At 39.9% G+C, this 21,644-nt stretch overlaps 2 protein-coding genes across 5 annotated transcripts in view; one reads left to right on the top strand and one right to left on the bottom strand.

The window, feature by feature from the left end:
* Positions 1 to 21,644, bottom strand: part of LOC145943153 (uncharacterized) — a 231,148-nt gene that overhangs the window by 29,308 nt on the left and 180,196 nt on the right. The window contains exon 11 of one of the 3 annotated variants that reach the window (XM_083050608.1): positions 12,831 to 13,196. The exons of the other annotated variants lie outside the window; for them this stretch is intronic. Coding sequence (XP_082906734.1) covers positions 13,037 to 13,196 — 160 coding nt within the window. The 3' untranslated portion in view covers positions 12,831 to 13,036. Of the gene's footprint in view, positions 1 to 12,830; positions 13,197 to 21,644 lie in introns of those variants that run through there. 3 annotated transcript variants of the gene reach the window in all.
* The window catches only part of LOC145943149 (uncharacterized), a 66,879-nt gene that overhangs the window by 33,224 nt on the left and 12,011 nt on the right, over positions 1 to 21,644 (top strand). The gene's annotated exons all lie outside the window — the stretch shown is intronic.

Below are 21,644 nucleotides of genomic sequence, written 5' to 3'. Positions count from 1 at the left end.
AAAAGTATGTTTTTTATCTTTATAAAAATTGCAAAACTCTTTCAAAAAATAATCAAAAACTATAAAACTATTAAACAATTTAAATTTACTCACGGTATTAATATAAAACTATTAGAACTCGATGTGTAAAAAAATGTGAAGTTGGCACCCCTATTTTTTGAAACTGATTTTCGTTATCGTAATGACCGGAACTATTTCTAAAAATTATCAAGAACTCTTCCTATGGTTCTAAATAACTCAGAACTCTTAACAGAACTATAATAGCATAACATAGGGGTGCTAACGTTACACACCCAAATATTTAATTATACACATCGCAAACGCGCTTTTTATTTTCATACAATAAAAGTGACGAGATTTTGATGAACGTAGTGCAAGTTATCCGTTTCCGATCACTATAACATAAACCATTTATTCGGTCGAGTGCATTTATGTTTGTATTTTATATATAGACTGGATACAATCATAAACCATAAACCGTGCTTGCGATAAGTTGCACAGAAAAGTAGAATTAATTAAAACCTATAGAAACGATTTCTCCTTATATGTTAGATTCATGTGTAAATATATTGAAGTTAACTTTGATAAATTATTTATTAAATGCACTGCGACGGCTCTTGTCTGATAATCTTCTTTATGATCCATAATTATATTCATTATCTTGTATTTTCCATATATTCTCTCTCTATATATATATATATATTCTAGTATATATAGGTATATTGACACAACACTCATGTATGTTTATATCGAGAAAATTCAAAAGAAGCCCGTCTGTATTCTATACGGAATATTTTGCTTTTCCTTGTGCAATGAAATTAACATAACTTGATAAATATTATGTATCTTTCGATCACGGGGGACAAGTCATTATTTATTTTTATTATTCTAAAGATTGTAAATTAGAATTAATTAAACGCGCTACAACTGATTTGTTTCTATACGTTGAGGCGATACACAAATTACCAATAGATAAAAAAATATTGACTGTTTTTAAAAAGTGTCAAATATCATGTTTCGCGTGTGTTTATCGGTTTATTAGACGCATAAAATAGAATGTTAAGTGTATACGCAAAAGTATCTCTTTTTCTTTCGCGCAGCAATTTTCTATTTTACGAAAGGAATGCACAAGCGAGTGTATTCTTTATTTTCCCCGAGAAAAGCGCTTTTATGCGAGTGCAACGATCGCAACGATAGTCACCGATGTGATCAGCTTCCAGAAGTCGAGCACGTGTTGTACAAAACCATTTACGCTCGCACTGCTCGTACAACTGTAGACAACGTGTGCGCTATGTGAATCTAGACGAAGAGAGAAAGAGAGAGAGAGAGAGAGGAGATCGTTCCTTTCGTACGTGCTCGCTGTCATACATTAGAGTTAATTAAGTGTGTTTAATTAAACTCGTTGTTCCTCTTTTAATACACCCTCTCTTCTCACGGAGTTACCAACACTTCTCTGACAGTCGACGGTCGACACTCGCGCCATTCTTGCTTTCACCGCCGCTTCTCCGTTTTCCCCGTTCCTCTCGCTGATGGACTTAGAAGTGCTAATGACTCCAGTTTCGATTCCAAGTATGGTTGGAATTTCTCCTGACCGGCGGAGATGGCTCTCCTCCGAGAGAGACCGGATGGAACGGCGCGATCCTTAAGGAATCTATACACGTCTTTCTGTTTCAAGCGAAACGCGAATCGATTCTAAATGCTATTAAAATGCCACGAACGATTTCAACAATCAATAGATTTTTTTTTACACAATATTAAAAAATATTATCGTGTCTAATAATTAATTACGCCGCGAAAAGACAATTCGAATAGATTTAACGTATTGGATTTTTTTCTCGATGTGAAATCACCAGTAAAATAAATCTTCGTCAAATTTGTTCCGGCGATACATTCGTACGGCAATTATCGACTCGCGCGACAACCTTCCCCGTATATATGCAGTAAATAAGACGCCGTTATACGCGAATAGCGGGACGAGAGATATCGCGCATCGGGATATTCGCGGAAGTGACGATGCAACGACTCCCTTTTTGACGTAAGACGACGTCCGATAATCTTACGGTGTGGGTCATAAATTTCGTGTAATGCGAAAAAGAGTAAGTACACCAGTTTTTCATCGTCGGCGGCGGCGCAGCTTCCTCTCAATCCAGCCGCATCCGAGACGTGAGATCGCGTTCGAGAAAGAAATGCACCGGACGGCTGTTGCATGCTATATAATATCGCACCGTCGTCGTCGTCGTCGGTCATCGATCGATAGTTTCTACGACGACGACGAGCGTGCACAGGTGCACATGCAACGCACAATATGCACACACACACGGAGAAAGGTAACGGGCGATTCTTAGGAGACGCGTAATAGCACCCGCTCGCGAAAGGGGGGAAAAATGGGAGCGAGGATGTGTAAAAGGCAATTGCCTTTCCTCGCTTATGGTCCGACATCCACCCGGTGATTCGCGTAACTTTGCCTCTGCGAACGCGTCGCGCACTTTAATGCCTCGTGTGTGCATCATGCGTGGCGTTTGCGTGCGACCCCGCGCGACGGACGTGTTTACAAAACGGCAATTTCACAAGGATAATTATGAAATATGCGAAGACAACGACGACGACGAAGATGACGACGACAGCGACGAGAACGTCCGCCGATTCTCCTCCTCTTACACCGGGGCCCTAATCGCAATTAAATTCGCCGGTTTATCGCCGTCTCTCCGCAAATCGCCGTCGCGTCACTCACGGATGATATATCGTCCACGGGTGAATTTACCGGCCCGTAAATATTTCACACCGCGCATCGAGGAAGGGGAATGATTTTCCTCTAATTAAATGATGATGATAACAAGCGACGCGGAGCGAACATAATATTCGCGAATCTAGGACGCAGCATCCGTCACAAATGAATACGTTTTGCGGAGAGAATATTAACTCGGGGGATTCTCATAGCGTGAAATGCGAAAGTAATTAATTTCCTATACCTATATATAACGCCACAAAACGCTCTATCTTCCTTTCAATTCAGTAATACTTATATTCTACGATTTAATCCGTTTCAAATTTCTACATTATTACTCGCGATTGAGAAAAAAGATATCGTTGGAAATAATTAATTACCTTCATCAATGATTGAAGATTAATATAAAAAAAAGTTCGATGTTCTATGAAAAAACAAGAAAGATTTTTTTATAATAGCAATTAGGAGTCGACTTTCTTCGAGATCTTTTTTCTAGTTTTTTTTTTTCCTCGTCGAGAAGATCGAATTCGCGGAAGCAGTCCTCTTAATTTCATTCCCATCTCGGTTCGATACCCATTTAGCCGCGCTCTCCTAATAATGTTGTACGTCGTTAAGGCCGACGTCTGCATGCGCTCGCGCACGCACATATACATACACTCGCCGGATAAACCATATGTACGTTCTTAATTACGGCGGAAACATTACAAAGTCGTCCCGCGCGGTTGTCGGCCGTTAATAAAGGGCAATATCTCTCCCCGCGAGAAAAAATATTACCGGCACGGGGGAAGTCTTGTAGACCGATATCCGGTTCTGCACGCCATCGTCGATGCAGATTGCGATTGGTATAACGGCGGAATGGGCCCCTTGATTAAGACGAGATCGTCCTGTCTGTGCTTTTTCAACATTCATCCGATAATAGTTCTCTCTCGTTGAAACCGTAATCTAATCAAATTGACCGCGACGGAAATAAAACAGACACAGATCGGTCAGCTTATCGTTACGGATGAATTAATTTCAATTATTAACTCTGAAAATTGCAAGGAAATAATGACGTAATGTGTCAGGGATACGTCGCGTTAGAGTGTAAAAAATTGGTTAAAGTAGGAATAGTCAAATAACTGTGACTATAGTACATCTAAAAAAAAGGGATTATCTCACTTTCTGGAATGTAACGATCGTTTAAACTCTCATAACTGTATCGTGGAATTCAACGAATTCGGATAGAATAGAGCGAATATTAAAGTGTTTTACTCTTATTATATTCTCGAGATCATTTTAATTGAAAATTCCCAAATCGCGCAGTACAACGTAATACCTATACTATTACGAGAGAATACGGAAGAATAAAGTTGTAGGAAGGAGGGGTGGACAGAATCGAAGCTGCGCCTTAATTTTCCAGCCGGATTTAAATTACACGACGGCGTGTGCAAGGCGAACGGAGTTGCATATAAACGCCCCCGTAATTACGTTGACCGGCAATTAAGCGTCACTGTAAAATACAATATTCCCGATTAACAAGAGGACGGCTCGTTATAGGAGGTTCTTTCAAGGAACGAAATATTTATCGCGGGAGAGGCTTTAGCCGTGTCCTTGCCAAAGGCTGGCGGCGCAAAACGCGACCGATGGGCAGGTTAATCATCATTAAGGCGGAAACCCGGCTCTCTCTTCTACGGGCCACCCCTGACGGATCCTGAGTAACGATCGCGGGAGCACACGTCGCATTAAGGTCCGCGTAAATTCACCAACTCGTCGAAATCGCCGCTTAATTTCGCGTTGCGAGGTAGAGACTCCGCGGCGAGTCTTAAATTGCATTTTTGCCTTTCTCAGAATAATGCGGGAGGAATATATCCGTGGCGCGGCCACGCGGGTCGAAGTTTAAATCGCGATTGCCGCGCACGAAAGTGCAAACGTTTTATTTCCTTGGCCTCTAAAGTACGCGATTTATTGCGAATCGCGTACTTGAGTTTCGTTAATGGCGTAGCGAAAGAGATTGCGTAAATTGAACTATAATTAAGCAACATTTACGACGTGGATGGCCTCCCTCTTTTAAAGTAGCGCTAATTTATCGCTAATCGCACGATTTGCGAGAATAAAAGTGCGAAAGTGTCGAGCGATAATAATCTGGCGATAAAGACTCCGTATTTATCCTTTAGTTAAGGTATTTAGCAAAAATATTTTTAATAGGGGTTTGTTAATTAACGGCTCGATATAACAAAAACAGTACTATAAGTATATCATTATTGCAAAGATAATAATTTTAGGCGCGTATATAAAACCGCGCTGCTTAATTGCAGATTCCTGTGCGTTTTCACCTTGTCAAAATAAAGAAAGAAATATGGAAATTATCGCGGAGTGAGTCAATCATTATTGAAAAACAAAAACTTGATGCTTCCACGCGGATGCTGAATAACGGTTGCACGATGAGGCATCGCATTAAGGTTCTTGTTAAATTCGCAAAATCTTCGATATCCTTCACGTCCGTATCATTTGCCGTTTGTTCAAAAAATTATGCAAGTGAACGAGTCAAATTGCTATGCCATTCATATACGCAACGTGCTAACGAAGACATTCAAATTAATGTAATCAATTATCATTAAAGCGCATATTAATTAATTTAATCAATTATGATTAAAGCGTCGTCTTTCGTGTGAGATATTTTTCTGCGTCGTGAGCGGGATAAATAAATTTTGTTTCGGCACAAACGAGTAATCACGCGAATCGTGACTAACATCCGCATAAGTCTGTTCTGCGATACGCAGTCAGGATAGGAGGAGTAGCCGCATTTTTGATATCCAAAAAAGGGAAGAGAGTAGTAGGGAGAGGAGAGAAAAAGACGTTCCGGCCGTATAATTTATCACTGTTAGCCCACCCTCTAGGAGGAGCACTGCGCTCTGGTGATTTCATCGGCACGAGTTAAAAAAGTGGCATCGACGCTGACGAGTCAATTCATCTCTCGTTCCACTGACCTGAAACGTGGATGATGTCACGCTACGATCGTGCGCGAGGACGAGAGCTTAGAGATCTTCAAGGATCGCGAGCTGCGTCTGAGTCACGTATAGAAATCCCGAATTCCCTTTTAAATCCGACATGCAGCGCGTATAATGCTTTTTCTGGAAATTGTAAAAATCCTCGCAATCTCTTATTTAATCGCATTTTCTCCCTCTCGAGCTTACCTAGAATTGAATCCCGAATTGTCTTCGCCGAAAAAAGAAAAAGAATCTCGGGCCAAGGAAACACGGAAATCAGTCGTGGATCGTGTCAGGGTCGCGGCGAGGAGAAGAGAACGAGAGATAATATGAACGCATAAGAGAAATACTCGCCGTGCGCGGATCATCCGGCAGTTGGTCCCGCGGCGTCCGTATCGAATGCTAATTAAACGGGTGTCGACTGTATCAAAATACCTAACGGCCGCGGCCGCAGCGACTATGGACCGATCGGCGCGGAGCAGCGCGGGCCACGGTATAGTTTTCGGGGAGCCGTGCGGAGCCTAATGTATGCCAGTGGGCTAGCACGGTGGTCCCGCGGCACCGTGTGGGTGGTCCACGTCCTCCTGCCAACCAAGGCACTCCCCTATGCTACGGGCACTGCTATGTGCACTATATACTCTCTTTCTGTCCCTCTTTCTCTCCCACATTCCCTCTTTACTCTGTCCCTATCTCCCTCTCTTTCCTCCTATCGCCGTATTTCGCTCTTTTACTCGTCTCCCTGTTCCTTCTCGTTCCCTGTACGGGGTGATACGCACGCGAGAACGCTTTCTCTCTTTCCTCTCTCGACCGAGCTTTTTTTTTCCCTGCTCGTTCGCTGCGTCTTTCTCTCTCTCCTCATTTGCTTACATAGATTCGCCCATTTAGTTACGCGTTCAAACACGCGGTTCACTGTGGTAGTCGCCGAGATCCCTGTAAGAGACGGCCTGCCTCTCTTGATGCACCGTCTTGCGCTGTCATGAAGTCATGACCAATCTGTCAGTGCTCCCGTCTCTCTCTCCTCTCGGAAGCGCTCGGGAACGCTGTGCGCGATCGCGTGAATCGTGCGAATCGTTTTTCGACAACCGCGAGGGAACTAAAGGTTACGACGACTCTCAACCTTCCTTGAAAATTTCTCTTCTTTGAGTTTCGTATTTCTATAATGAAATTAAATTTGATTCAATTTGAACAATCTGCTTATATAACATGATACATTTTAATAAGAAATAGTTATATTCCATCCTTCACATATATTGTGCATAATGGAGAAATACTTGTTATACAGTTAAGATTACTCAAAAATATATAACAAAAAATATATAGCAAAAATATATAGCATTCTTCATAAAATGGACAGAGTAAGGGACTTGGTAAAAGTACAGAGAAATCCTACACCTATTGTTTATCGTCCGACAAAGTAGTAATTTCTGTAGAGCGATAGCGTTTTAATGCTGGCATATACGTGCATCTTAAATCTCTCACTTTGTCCACATTTCCTCGCACACACGCTGCATTTAGCGGTATCTCTTATGCATGAGAAAATAATGCGGGTCTATTCCTTCAAGTATATGAGTACTGTGGTTTACGCGTCAACTTTCTCCCATCTTGAACCCAACTATTTCACGCGAGTAAATATAAATCTAATTTAATTAGTGGCAATTTTATTATATCACCTTTCTCCAAAATTTTTATTTAATTCTTTTAATCAAAAAAATAAAATTTATTACATTTCTAAATTACACAGCGTGAATAAAAAAATTCTCCTTCGCTTATTATAACTAAACATTAAATAAATTTCAAGCTTATCAAATCATAAACATCTAGAATTGAAAGCAAAACAATAACGCGAATTTGCGTGCGTGAAAATATATGAAAAAACGAGTGCTCTACATTATTGGGGGTGAGGGGGGACCTTTACTTATCGATGACACATGCGAAATATCTACTTACTACCTACAGATGCACTCTCGTATCGATTCCATCCAGACACCCGAGAGAAACTGTATGCTTATGTGTATGTGTGAAAGAGAGGGAAGGAAAGGAAGTGGCGTTGTAGGGAAAGGCGGAGACGAAGGTGGAGGCACTCGCGCGCACGTGTGGTCGGCGGTGTATCGCTCAATTGAGCGAACGCTGTGAAAACCGGTCCATGGGGTTTTGGACAGCCGAGACGACAGACGCACGTCACGTCGCTGCCGCGACTCTGACTAATTCGACGGCATTCGGGCGTCATCTTGTTCGGAAGACGAAATCGGAGATCGAAGAATTAAAGTTATACGCGTAAAAGTTGTTTGTTTCCGGCGAACGGAGGAGAGTGAGTTAATTAGGCATCCTCGAAATGGTTTTGTAATTTTATTTGCGTACACATTCCTACTATATATAGTTACAAAATTACTAGCTTTTGAATATATGTACGCGTAAAAAAAAATTAATGATTGAGACCCGTCGATTTGGACGCTGTTTTTTTTTTTTAATACGATGCAGCCCGTTTTAATCCCGATTAGATGGTCTATTGTATTCGTAGTCCCTGAATTTTCATCAAGAGCTCGCGTGGGAAGAAGATTGCCGGTTATTATTGCCGAGGAATGGAAGTATAATTTGAATTTAGTTATTCATGATTTCGTTCTTCATTTTACTATCAACCTCCCCGCGCCTTCCTTGCTCGGCGCATAAATAATTAATGAGATTATGTTTACCGCGTTATAAATTCTCGAATTATACCGCGCGATGCGATCGATTGTCTCAATCGCACACATTTCGCCGCGAAAGACATCTCTCCGCGTGTATTCTCGTGTGTATTAATCTATTACTTATATCATGAATAATACATATACTTATTTACGTCGTGAAATAGTCTTTCGGAGTCTATCTCGAGCCTCCGCAACACACGTTCACGCTGCGAACGTTGATTTAGACATTTCGTGCTCACGGAACCGATACGATCCCTCGGCTTAAGCAACGCGTCTCGAGTATCTGCCTATTAACAAGACCTCGCGTCTTTTATTATCCACCAACACACGCGTATATATAGCGTCGTACATACGCCGCCTAATGTACCGTTAAATAGCTTTCTCGCGAGTTAATGAAAAATCCTAAAAATAACTTAAGAGCGCGCGAGAGAAAGAAAGAGAGTGAAAGTTTCGGATCGGAGATGAAAAATTGGCGCCGTCAACGGAGATGCAAAGTGCGAAACGGTAAGAATAGTTTCGCGTACGTAATGAAAGGAAATGCAGGCGTGAAAGAGAAAGAAAGAGAGATCGAGAAATTAGAAGAGAGAAAGGAAGGAGCGAAAGAGGAACGAAGAGAAATAAAGAGAGCGAAAGAAAGGACCGGGTTTTATTAATACGCTTGAGGACAAATTAGCCAGCTGATTGCACGATTTAATTATAACCGTTCCTCCCCCCTCTTCTTCCGGCTCATCTCGCTTCATCTCGCGCGGAAGAGAAGGCAACCAAGAAGAGAGAGAGAAGAAAGGCTCGCCGAGACCCTGTCGTGTCACGGCATTAAAACGTCGACTGCTTTATTAACGGAGCCTCGGACACGCTCCTTCCTCTTTCTTTCCGTGAGCGGGTGCGTGAACGCGTATCGTTGTAGCGCTGCCACAAAGTGACAAAGCAGCGGACCTCCGGAGGAGATCGCCTAATTTTTAGAAGCGAATACACGTCGCTTCGCAAAGAGAGAGAGCGAACAAATTACTTTGAATTGAAGCATGAAGACTCGCGTTACTTTCTTTTGGGAGGATATGTTTCGGACGCGATGCACGATTATTTTGGCACTCGCTCGATTTAAACCGCGATTTCTCAATCAACAGTTAAATATTTCAATTTACTCGTAATAGACCAAGTTGAATCTTAAACGCGCACATCGCATTTCTAATAATTAATTCAGTGTAAAAGCTCGTAACAGATATCTTAATTTCGAGTCATAATCGAGATATCATTTCCAAGCAAGAAGATTCTATTATTGAGATTTTGTAAAGATTCGTAAACAGCATAGGCGCAAATGTTGTGAGTTTGAGAGCATTCCAGATTCGAATCCTAACGCTAATGCGGACCACTTAACATATAAACACTTGTTTTCACACATAAGTACACATGTACGTGCTAATGTTAATAATTAAACTATTTTACCTGACCGTAGGAACGTCATCATACAATCACTCAAGATTCTTCACGGTTGAGAAGAATCTTGTCTGTCGAGTCGATAATTATGTTTGAACTTGGTCTCGTACAAGCGTCATTTTTCGTTCTAATATACTTGTTCACGGGCGCGATATTATTTACCCTAAAGGCGTACGGATTTATTTACCATAAAGGCGACGAGAGTAAAAACACAAGTGTTGGCGAGTCGCTGTCCTCACCTCTCCGCCGTTAGTTGCGTACTTCGCGCCCGGTTCGTCCGAAATAGAATCCGTGTGTTCGCCTCGTGTTTGGTCAGTCGAGAAAACATCGTGGAGGGCACTCGGTGTACACGAAAAGGTCCCACACAGAAATCTCTCTCTTTCCCTCGCGGAGGAACGACGGGTCCGTCCGCCCTCGTCTTCGTTCTTTTTTTTTTTTTTTTTTTTTCCGAGACTATACATAGTCACTATTCATCGTTCGTATAACCCAGCAGACCTACGATGGGAGTCGAGCCTCGGTAATGAAGACGTTTCTCTAGGTTAGGGGAAGTTTGACGTTTTTATGGGTCAGCCTTGACTCCTCTTTTTTTTTCGACTCTCCTTTCTTCCTCCACAATCTCAACCTCACGTCCCGCTTCGTCTTCCTTCGTCTCCATTTCGCCTCGCCGCTCTTCATGTTCCTCGAAGGACCAAGCTGAGCCGGCACGACCCGTTATTGACGGGTCTATCATCTCACTAATTCCATAATACAAGATTTTCGGTTTTACGGCGGATGTTAACGACCGTGCGAGAGAATCAAAGTGCGACGACCTTTCGGCGCGACGAATGTTCGGGAATGCGATAAGAGCACTTGGCTCTTTCATTGTATACAAATACCTCTGGAGAGTAATCTTAATTTTATATAATATAATTATTCGAAAGAAAAATTATTTATATACAATTAGAAGCAATTATAATTATTGTCCTTATTTTTTATATACTTGCAGAATATTCTGATATCAAACTATAACGTTAATATTTATAATTACTACTAATAGAAATTTATTTTTTTATATATGATGATATGAGTATAAAAAATATATATATCTGATTATTAAAATATTGAAAATTTTATGTTCAGTGTAAAAAAATATGAAAACTTATTTTTATCTACATCAGAAATTTCTATCGATATATATTTTTTTTTCTTAAGACAGTCCTGCATAAGATGTTAAAGAAAAAGATCTGGCCGATATCACTCATTATAGCGATTTGCAGTACACGGCATGTCTATCTAACGGCATGTCGTTCCTGCGTAAGGACATTGTAACCGCGAAAATCGAGACGTCCTTCGCCCTCGAACGAAACGATCCACTTGGGCCGCTCGATGACGGTGGTCCTCGAGGTACAAAGCCTCGTCGCTTAAGCGACGTGCATTTTATTGACGTAGCGCGCGATCCAGCGGTCTCTGAAATACTTCACCTTTCGTGGACAGGAGTTCGATGTTCTCCCGCGTGCTAACGTGATCCTCGTAAAGTCAGACGGGCCATTGTCATGATTTTTTACTTGCGTGTAAAGCTTAAGTGAGTTCAAATTGTTCTGCTCTGTATACATACGTACATTTATTACCGAAAATAAACGACCAAAAATATCCTTGTATTATATTTATCATTTTAAATAAAATATGAAAATTCGATAAAGTCATAAAATTTGCGTAAACGTACGTCACATATAAAGAATTTATAACGTGTTATAAAATCTTACTTTAGCTTACGGTTGAACTTTACCTTTTGCAAGAATTTTATTTGAATGACCTGTCAGGAACGCGGGCTTCATTTACGTGCCGCTACACCGTCTAAAATTTGAATACATAGAATCTCCATTGAATATTTATTAATACTAATTTCTACTCGGTCATCAAATCTACGAACCATCTGAGCGGATAATTACTTCTAGACTGTGAGATAGAGACAGAAAGATAGAGAGAGAAACGCACATTAATAATTAAAAGTCCATCTAATAGTTGTGTATAATTTAACTGAAACATTCTCTTCCGCGGTTTTCGACGAAAATTACGTTTTCAACCGCGTCCCAAAATTTCGTTGCTGACTCGATCGTCATAAAGTCAAGCGAATGCGTCCACGTGCACAGTCGGCCGAACGTGCCGGAGCATCTGAGCACACCGAGAGGAGGCAAGATAAATAGACAAGAGATGGGGAGGATTTAACTCAAATTTTGCAAGCCTCGGTCGCATATACCTCGGCGCGAAAGCAGTTTTATGGAGATTGCATTCCCGCCGATGGTGCTCTGAAAAGAGCTTGTAGTTCGCCTCCTCCTTCATTTAAGCGGGCATCCGCGAAGTCCCGAAAAACGGTCCCGAAGAGTTATCCGTCTGGTTGCTGCGGAACGCGCTGACCGGTCGTACTCTTTCTCTTCGACGACAGCACATACTTACGAGCTGACTTCATCCCGTCCCCGCGCTACTCGCCCCTCGCATATTACAAGGTACTTTGGATATCAAAGCTTCCTCCTGGAGCCCGTATAGGCAGGATCTATGGTGGCCCACACGACCCCAACGTGTTCAGGTCACTGCTGACTCGCGGGAAGGAAAGGAGGAGAGGGAAGGAGAAATTTATTTCGACGAGGTCGCCGAAGCCTGTCGTGCAATGACCCCGAGACGTCTTAACTTCGACACATTTGCGAACAACGTCTACGTATATCGTTGTGTTGTATCATTCGTTATGTTCTCCTCCTCTTTCTCTCCTTCGCGCAGTACACAACAACACGATATACCACGAAACCCGCTTTGAAACGAGCCCGTTAACACTTGAAAGACGGTCCGGGTCTCTCAAAATGTCCTTTCTGAAATTTATTTCGGTGAGGTCGATGCAGGCTGTCGTCTCGCGACCCCGCCAACATCTTAACCACGGCTTGCATCGTTATTTTCATGTTACATTCGTGTGATATAGCTAGTTCAATTTGTTATAATACATGTTTATTGAGATAATACATTTTATACAATCGTTGCGAAAATATTGACGTAATAAAATAATATTAAAAAGAATAGTATAAAAATGTATAAAAATATAATATCAATATAATAAAAATATTTATAGCAATAACGATATAGATTTGGCATATGAAGAGCGCGACATTGCATTAACATGAGATTCACAATAAATCCCGCGTTAAGATTAAGCTAACGAATCCAAGAATTCTTGGGAACATTACATGAACCAAATCACGAAGCTTCTAATGACTTGACTGCGTCTCGCGACGTACCCATAAAAGTCTCGAATGCTTCAGCGTAGCAAATTCTTCGAGGCGCCCTGCGCCGGCATCAGGAATCGTAGACCCTGAAATTCCACGAGAATTCCAAGCACGGCTGGTCACATGATACTCCGTTAATCCACTGGAATCATAATATCATTGATGAGAGGAACGTACAATCATTCGTTTTCTTACAATTTTTCTCCCTCCCTCGCGAAAATTTGAATAAAAAGAAAGAAGTTAATAATTGATGATTCGAAAGTATGTATACTACATTGAAAAAGAATTTTTACAGCTTTTATAGAAGCATCAAAGATACTTGTCGAAGTTGTAATACATTGCCAATATTATTCAAAACTACTAATTATAACGTAAAAGTTATTCAATCTCATATATTCGATTATTAAGGAATTTGTTTGGTTTTAAACAAAAGATATTTTTATATCGTGTTATATATAAATAAATAGCATTTTTTTGTTGTTAATTTTTATGAATGTGATGTATAATTAGTTCTAGCTGCGACAGTTATATAACACATTAATTTAGAAAATCTAACTAACACTTATATACTTATATTTTTTATGGGAGCAGAGAAATCGAAATATCGATTAAAATTGTTAATAAAAATATTCTTAGTTATTTTGCGAAATTATAGAATAATTTATCAAGAAAAGGTAAATGTAATGCATATCAATTCTTTTGGATCAACATATATATTAATTACTCAACTATTGATTGCGATCAATGAAATATTTTCCGCAAGTTTGCCGAACAAAAACTTAGCTGATATAACTTTGAAATTCCTTGGAAAGGGCGAGGTAGAATCGCATTTGTTCTCCAGCATGCGTGTGGCATCGAGCGGCGTGTGGCGTCGTGCATTTGTGCGTTCATGCGTATCTCTGCGTAACCGAGGCTGCTCCAAATTGAGCGTTGTGCCGCATATAGTCCGGTTTCGTCGACACCGTAATACCATGTTATCGAGTAGGCAAAATCAACGTGTCGGAAATTATCACGTTATATCTCGATCTTTATTTGATTAATTTATTTCTTTCCTTTTCGAGAGAATATACAATCATTTTTTCTATTTCAATTTGCCATTAATCTTGTATATTTACCACGATAAACTTTGTCTCTTAACAAGGTTTTTATATTTATATTTTTATATTTTATATTCATATTTTTATATTTTTATATTTAAAAGTTTAAAGTAAATTTTAGTCCATGTTTAAAGTGATTTTACTATAAATGCGCGTTCTCTCTCATGGCTGTTTATATTATACAAGAAAAATGTACATCATATTATTGTTAAATATACGGGAAATATTTTAGCTACAAATTTCTTAGTCGTATCACGCACGTTGCGCGCATTTTTTCGAAAGTAAGAATTTATGCTGATATTCGCGCGTTCGACGAACTTATTTAGCATATATGACAAGAAAGTAAATTCGCGCACACGCCGCATATCTGTCTTCATCCGACTTTGAGCGTCTCCTGACATTTCTCCCCGTAGGCTTTCGTCACGCTGTTCTCTTTCTCCGTCTCCGTTTCTCTCATCATTATCGTCAACCCGTCCGTACCCAGGATCCCCGTCGCGGAGATCCGCCTATATTAAATTCACCGTGGTCTCATATGAGCCACGAAATTAAGCGATTTCGCAAGATCACATGAGGAGGTTTCGTTCTCCCCATATACGCGGTAACATGCTTCAATTAAACGTACCCGCCGTCAGGATTATTAATCCCGAATTAATGCGGCGCGACAATGTGGAACATTTCTGTTTGATCAGTCGGATTTGTGCCAGCAACAAATAAATAATCTCGTGCAATCTATCCGGTTGATACGAGAATATGAGCCCTTGATTCGACGATAGTCTTTCGCGGATTATATTTTCAATAAAATTTAAATGCAGTGTTAATCACAGTTTGAGAAGAAATTAAGATTCAGTTGCTTTGCTGCAAAAAGAATTTGTGCAAATTGTTGTACAGCATAAATATTACGTGATGTCATTTAAAAGGTCTGATTTTATTTCGTATTCAATGAAGATTAATTTTATTTAATGATGGATGGTCAAATTTCGGATGAGCGTTGTCAATCTAAACTTTCGCTTTACACGTTTCATTCGTCAGGAAACAATTTTGACGCGAGGCAGCCCAATAAAGGAAGTTGAGATGATGTACAGCCTCTACCGTGTAGTTGGCTTCGTCTTATTCGAATAACCCACAGTAGCCGGATTGTCAGATGTTGTCGTGGGCTTCATTGCAGGGGACATCGTTTGATAGCGATGGACCGGGCGCGGGGACGAAAGGAACGAACGCCCTGAATCGGTGTTGGTGGTCCACAGTGGCGACTCGAAACAATGAATTTACTTCATAAATCTCAATTCAGCCGGGACCACCGCCCAATTAAACTTAATCTCACGACCACCGCCGTAGGGCCATTTGCCTAAGATGTGTCCGAGTCGATTCCACGCGGGTACTCACATTTCAATATGTTCATTAGAAATCTTCGTAACACTTAAATTTAATAACCATTGGGAGAGCGATACAGAGTATACATTTTACGACATATCCCATCAATACATCGTAAATAGCGTCATAATCGCGCCCTAGTTTTATTTTAAAACACCATCTATTTTTTTATATTTAATAAAGAGAATTTTTTTTATATACGTGTGAATTTCATCAAATCTAAAAGGATTATTACGACGAGAAAAATAATAGCAAATAAAATAATACAACAAATGTGATTTTATTTCTCAATTGTCTCGAGTTAAAACGATGCGGTGGCCAAATTTAATAACTGGTGACCGACATTGGCAACGTCGAGTAATTTGGAGGAACAAAAGAATAGTGATCCCAAAAGTTTGGTCACTTAAACGAATATCCCGATCGTTTGTGCGCGGATGGGAGTTTGTTCCTGGAAGCGAAATTCCTGGAGATGGCCTTGCGAATGCCGCCCATATACTCACGAATCGTGAGATTTAAGTCTTGCGCGTTCATCGCTGCCTTTTATTTGGCCTGTAAATGAGAAACATACCGATAACATGTGTTCATATATTCGCCCGGAACAAGTTGCGATGTCTGAGCTCTCGACAAACGTGCGTCAACTTTGATGAGAATTACACATAGATGTGTCGAAAATTACGGTTGTCTGATATAATAAAGAAGCAAAGAGTAAAAAAGATTTAAACTCATTTAGTAAATTTTTTTTTAATTCCTGATTTCTTTCGTGAAAATATTTCAATCAAAGAATTTCGACATATTGAAATTTCAGCAAACAAATAATAATATTTAATAAGAAATAATTAAATGATAATATTTGTATAAAAACAAATTTCGCGTTTATCACAAACTTCTCTCTTCTATATTTATATATAAAACGTCTACCATTTTCTTTGACTATAAATTCATTTGCTATGTTATGTGATATGTTCTTTCTTGCGTGCGCCAAACTATTTCCGATACATTTTATTGAAATTAATTTGATTCCAAGAAGAACATGGTAAAGAAATCAACGTAAACTATCGTCTTTATAAGATGGATTACACGTAGAAGAAAGTCTGACAGTAGCCTAAGGCTAGAATAGATGATTAATAGCTTAATTTCCATCTATCAGGAAGTTATTTCTCTAACAACAGATATCTTGGTAACTGTATTATACTTTTACGATTCAAGACTTGAATACGAATAATAATTTGACAGAATTTTAAAGTATCATAAAAACATTATAATTAAAATTTCTAAAAGAAAAAGCACTTTCCAGCAGACATTAAAATTTTTTGAAGTTCACGATTTACGCAAACATGTATTAGATATATTAGATAAATTACATATTAATAGCAAATGGATGAAGTTTTTAATAAAGTTTTTTTTTACTTTGCCTACACATTATCAATTAATCGGAATATATAATTTATTTTTTTCTTTTATTCTTATTTCTTCATTTTTTTTTTTCTAGATTTTTAATCTTTTAAAATTTCTACTAATTTTTCTACTCTTTAATTAAATTATATTTATATCAATAATTAGAAGATTTAATATTCATCTGAAAAAAATGCAATATGCAATATATTGTCGTTTTGACGTTTGATATGTAAATTCCATTTTTGAATAATTATATCATATTTTTTCGCGCAATTCCTTCTTGTTAACGCGCGAAATCTTTCGTAAATCTGGCGGTTGGCACGAGCCGGTACTTTTGGCGGGCCAGGAAATTAAGATGTATCGTCGAAATCTGATGTGGCCAATTTGCATCCGCCGCAACGCCTACGCGTCTTTCCGCCTCCGCGACGAGGCCCGCCCGTCTGGGACCAAGCACACCCATTCGAAGAGCCCATTTGATTGTTCAACAAGTCTTTAAAAATTCGGACACGGTCTAACGAGTCTTGTAAATACCGATACACGTGTGTGCGCACGATACAAGGGAAATCACATCTTAATAAATTTCCAATCTTTGCATAAATTACACACACAAATATATATATATTTTTTAAATTATATTATTTTAATTGTATTTTATTTTCATTTATATTTAAAAAATTTGAAACGTGAAATTATTGCTAAAAATAGATCGATGTATCCATTATATTCGCCTCTGACGAGTTTTATTTTATTTCGTAAATGATAAACACGAATGCTTGCCTTTGTCATATTACGAATTTTACTGCATTTTAAACAAAGTCTTGTCTCGTTTCGTGTCAATTGAAAATTTCAACTCTTCTGCCTCTTTCGATACCATCTGCACACGGCCCATTCGTGTACGATTTTCGCTGTCATATCGAGTACAAGGACACGTGCGCGCGATCATGCACACCAGGCCGTGATACACGCGTGGATATCGCGATTAATAGGACGATCAGGGCGATGCGTCGTGAAGGATTTAAGAGCGGACAAATTTAGGGGGATGCGTCCCACGTAATGGCGCGACAGGAGTGTCCGATTTTATTCTCATTCCTCGCCTTCGTGACCAATCGTCGCGTGACCGGTGTCGTCGTTCGCAAACGCGTGTGCAACAAAGAAAAAAAAATGAGAGAAAATTTTATCGTGTATAATGGCCGCGAATGTGTACGTCTCTCCGATCGTAAAATCGTGCCACGATGAAACTCCCGCCCGCGCGATACACACTGATGATCTATGAAGCGGATATTAAGACCGCGTGTAAGGCGAACGGGCTTACAAATTGCTCACAAGTAACAGTCAGAGGCGCTCACTTTTAGTCTTCAAATTTATATTATTACGAAGCTAATGTATGTATATGTATATCTCGCAAATTATATGTAACTTTTACGCTGGAATTAAACTCTTTTATTTATGCAATATGTTCTTGATAAAACAAAAGAAACTAATTAACTAATTTACATTTTATATAAATGTATATTTAATATAATAATTAATAAATAATTGATATTGTGTCCCTGTTCATATTCTGATTCGCTGAAGATGTCCCAAAACGATCGAAATTAGCTCCGATATCTTTATGTCAGAATTTTGGTCTCTGGGGTTTGTCAATAGATCATTAACTAGCGACGATAGAGCGATGTAACGGGATGGACACGCTGTAACACGGGCGAAGGAACGTGTCGCCGCAATTACCGCGAGACGAACAGCGATTAACCTTCATGAATACAATCTGGCGCAATTCGACGAGCAGAAATGGTGGCAAGGCGACAATCGGGTGGGTCGATTTTATGGCGGCGCATGCCCGACATGCGTGCGTGTACGCGTCCTTACGTAGGCGCGAGTCCCCCATACGTTATATTAACACATTAGCTCCGGCTCGCGTGCCAAAACCCCGTAAGCCGTAAGTAACAATAAGTGAGGGTCGAGAGAGTCCCCCTTTCGACATTCGCGAGATGAGGATCGGGCGACAAGAGCGACAGGATACGCACAGTGAAGTATTTCTCTCTCGCGCGATCTCTTTTTTTTTCCCCCCTTATTTCTCGTCCCGCGTCCTCTCGATTCTTCAAAGAACGATACACGATGGTCTACTAGAATTCTTACGGAAGCTCGCTTCTCTCGCGGATATATTCTTGCCACTAATCACATATGACGAATCGCATCGATGACTCGACTCCCCCCAACGCACAATCTCAAGGTTTACGTGGAAAATTTTCCGTGCAAAACATCGCGACGAGATGAAATCCATATATATATGTATAAATAGAATAATCTGTCATGGTTTAGTATCGTTACTGCTGCGGCATTTCTCAAATTTCAGCGATTATCGTCCAATAATCTCAAGGTTCACTCTGAATAAAAATGATAATTTAAAATCAGAAAGGAATTGTGTGGTGGAAAGTCATTACACATATGTCATTTATTTCTCGTCAATATTGTCGATAAGATATTTCGAATTATAGAAATAAATTGCAATAATAATATCGCGGTATACATTAGAGACTAAATTATTTATACATGTAAATTTATCTTGTCTTTTATTATAATTCATAATGTTGCGTTTTGAATCGAAGCAGCTCTTCTTAAAATTTTTTTTAAAAAGACACTTGTGCAGTATCGCGAGATGATGAGACATAATCGCTCATAATTATCGTGCATATACGTCTCATTTTCTCGCAACATCATTTTTCTCGACAATGTTGACGATAGCGCCGTTCTTGCTGCAATCAGGACGCAAATAAGCAGTATCGTGCAGCGATGCAAAAAATCTTGGACATGTGAAGGTGTCTCCGAGATAGTAGTTGGTAGAGGATCAACTTCATCTGGGTAGGAGAGACCAAAAATCATCAGACAGCAGGGACTCGAAACGCTCGTGATATTTGCACGGCACACCCGGCACAAGCACCTGCTGCGAACCTGCTCGCAAACCATCTTCTTGCTACTTTCTCGCCTGCGTTGGTACTCAAATTTTCGAGCAACTTCTTCCCAAATTACCCTCGCGATATTAAAGCGAGAAATGTCTCTAAATCTGTGTGAAATCTAGAGTTGATTAAAATCATTTTAAGAAATACACCGCATAAAGATGAATCATTTCTCGTAAAATGAAACATTTTATATAAATTAAATATTGCGTTTAAAAAACAGATTTATAGCTACGTAAAAAAATACTGAAAAATGAGCAAAGAAGATGTTTAAAAATATATGACATTATACAGCATATAATTTTCTAAGAGAATAAAAATTCCTGTGTACAGTTTAGAGTACCATTAAAATTGTAAAACAGAAGCTAATTTAATATCTAATATAATCTCACACGTTATACATATTTGCCCCTTACACATACACATTTTAATATATTAATTTAAGTTAGATGTCAAAAAAATCACATATAACTATCGTTTGGAGGGCAGGCAATTAAAAGTAGATCGTGAAATGTACCAGCTATTATTGAACGTGTTCGAGGGATAGGAGGAGACATACCGAAAACACGGGTTGAGAACCGCTTAGGCCACACGCACACTCTTCGGTGGCTCCAATTAAGCGGGCAACATTAATTTCAACCACCCGGTCCGACCCCGCGGTTATCTCCTTCTCTCCCGCTCCCGTCGTTTCGTCAGTCCTTTCCTTGTCCCTTCGTTCCTGTCCCTGTACTCCTCCTCTTCGTAACCCCTTCTTCCTTCCCTACGTCTCTCCGCATCCCTCCCTTTCGCTGCCCTTCGCGTATATATCCTCCTTCGTCCGTTTCCACTCGCTCTTCCGCAGACGCACACGCGCTCGTTTCTATCGTGTTCGCGCTGCGAATTGTGCGTCGTGTGCACGCAGGTAAATTGCCGTTCGAGCGTACGCCTACACACACGCGTGGTCGTCTTTATAAGGCACGAATCATTGTAGTTCGCGGATCGTCAAGTTTAAGCGCGAACAATAAATAATTTATCTTCTCGCACTTGATAAGATTTTTTTTACACTCATCAGAAAGATCGTCGACTCTTGGCTATTGTTCAGTTCTTGATGTCATCGCAAATATTTTTTTGGGGGGGTATTGTCGATTCGACGATATCAAGTTATCCTTACATCGCTGACATGTGCTAACTTTGTCAAATAATTATCTTTCAAGAATACACACGATCTCATTATCCTGATCTTATTATTCGCTCTGAAAATGTTGATGTGCCGAGCGCACGGTATAATTTACGTTTGCATATAAACAAGCGCGTTACATCCACATTTATAATGTAATAAAATTATAAAATTATCGATGGGAAAGAAGCGTTCTTTACAAAAATGTGTAGGTACTCAATTTACAGAATAGAGTCTTGAAAATTCCTTATCGAGTCTGTAAACCTCGTTTAAGACTTTCGCCCATCCTTCTATCTACGCGATCGTCGACATCCGGTGAAAAGGACCCGGCTTCACAAGGCCCCTTCGGCATAGCGCAACATTTACAAATACGCGCATAAATATGTAAATACACGAGGCGCATCTCATATATGCAGCATCATCGAGTTTCATATATATGCTAATTACTACAAATCATCTTTCTTCCATAATTATCCTCCACTACGCTTACGCATCCGCGGTGGTAGTTCCTGCTCTCGGCCCCCCTCGTTTCCGCAAGGCGTTGTTTAAAGATCCACGATCCACCGACTCGCCGGAAATAATGGAAACGCATTTTCGCTCGCGCCAATCTTTCAACG

The sequence above is a fragment of the Prenolepis imparis genome, unplaced genomic scaffold (assembly GCF_030444845.1).
Source record: "Prenolepis imparis isolate NDT839.2.m4 unplaced genomic scaffold, iyPreImpa1.0 SCAF_11, whole genome shotgun sequence".
In the NCBI taxonomy this organism is placed as follows: Eukaryota; Metazoa; Arthropoda; class Insecta; order Hymenoptera; family Formicidae; genus Prenolepis; species Prenolepis imparis.
Note: the sequence above shows the minus strand (reverse complement) of the source record. Positions and strands in the feature narration are given on the sequence as shown.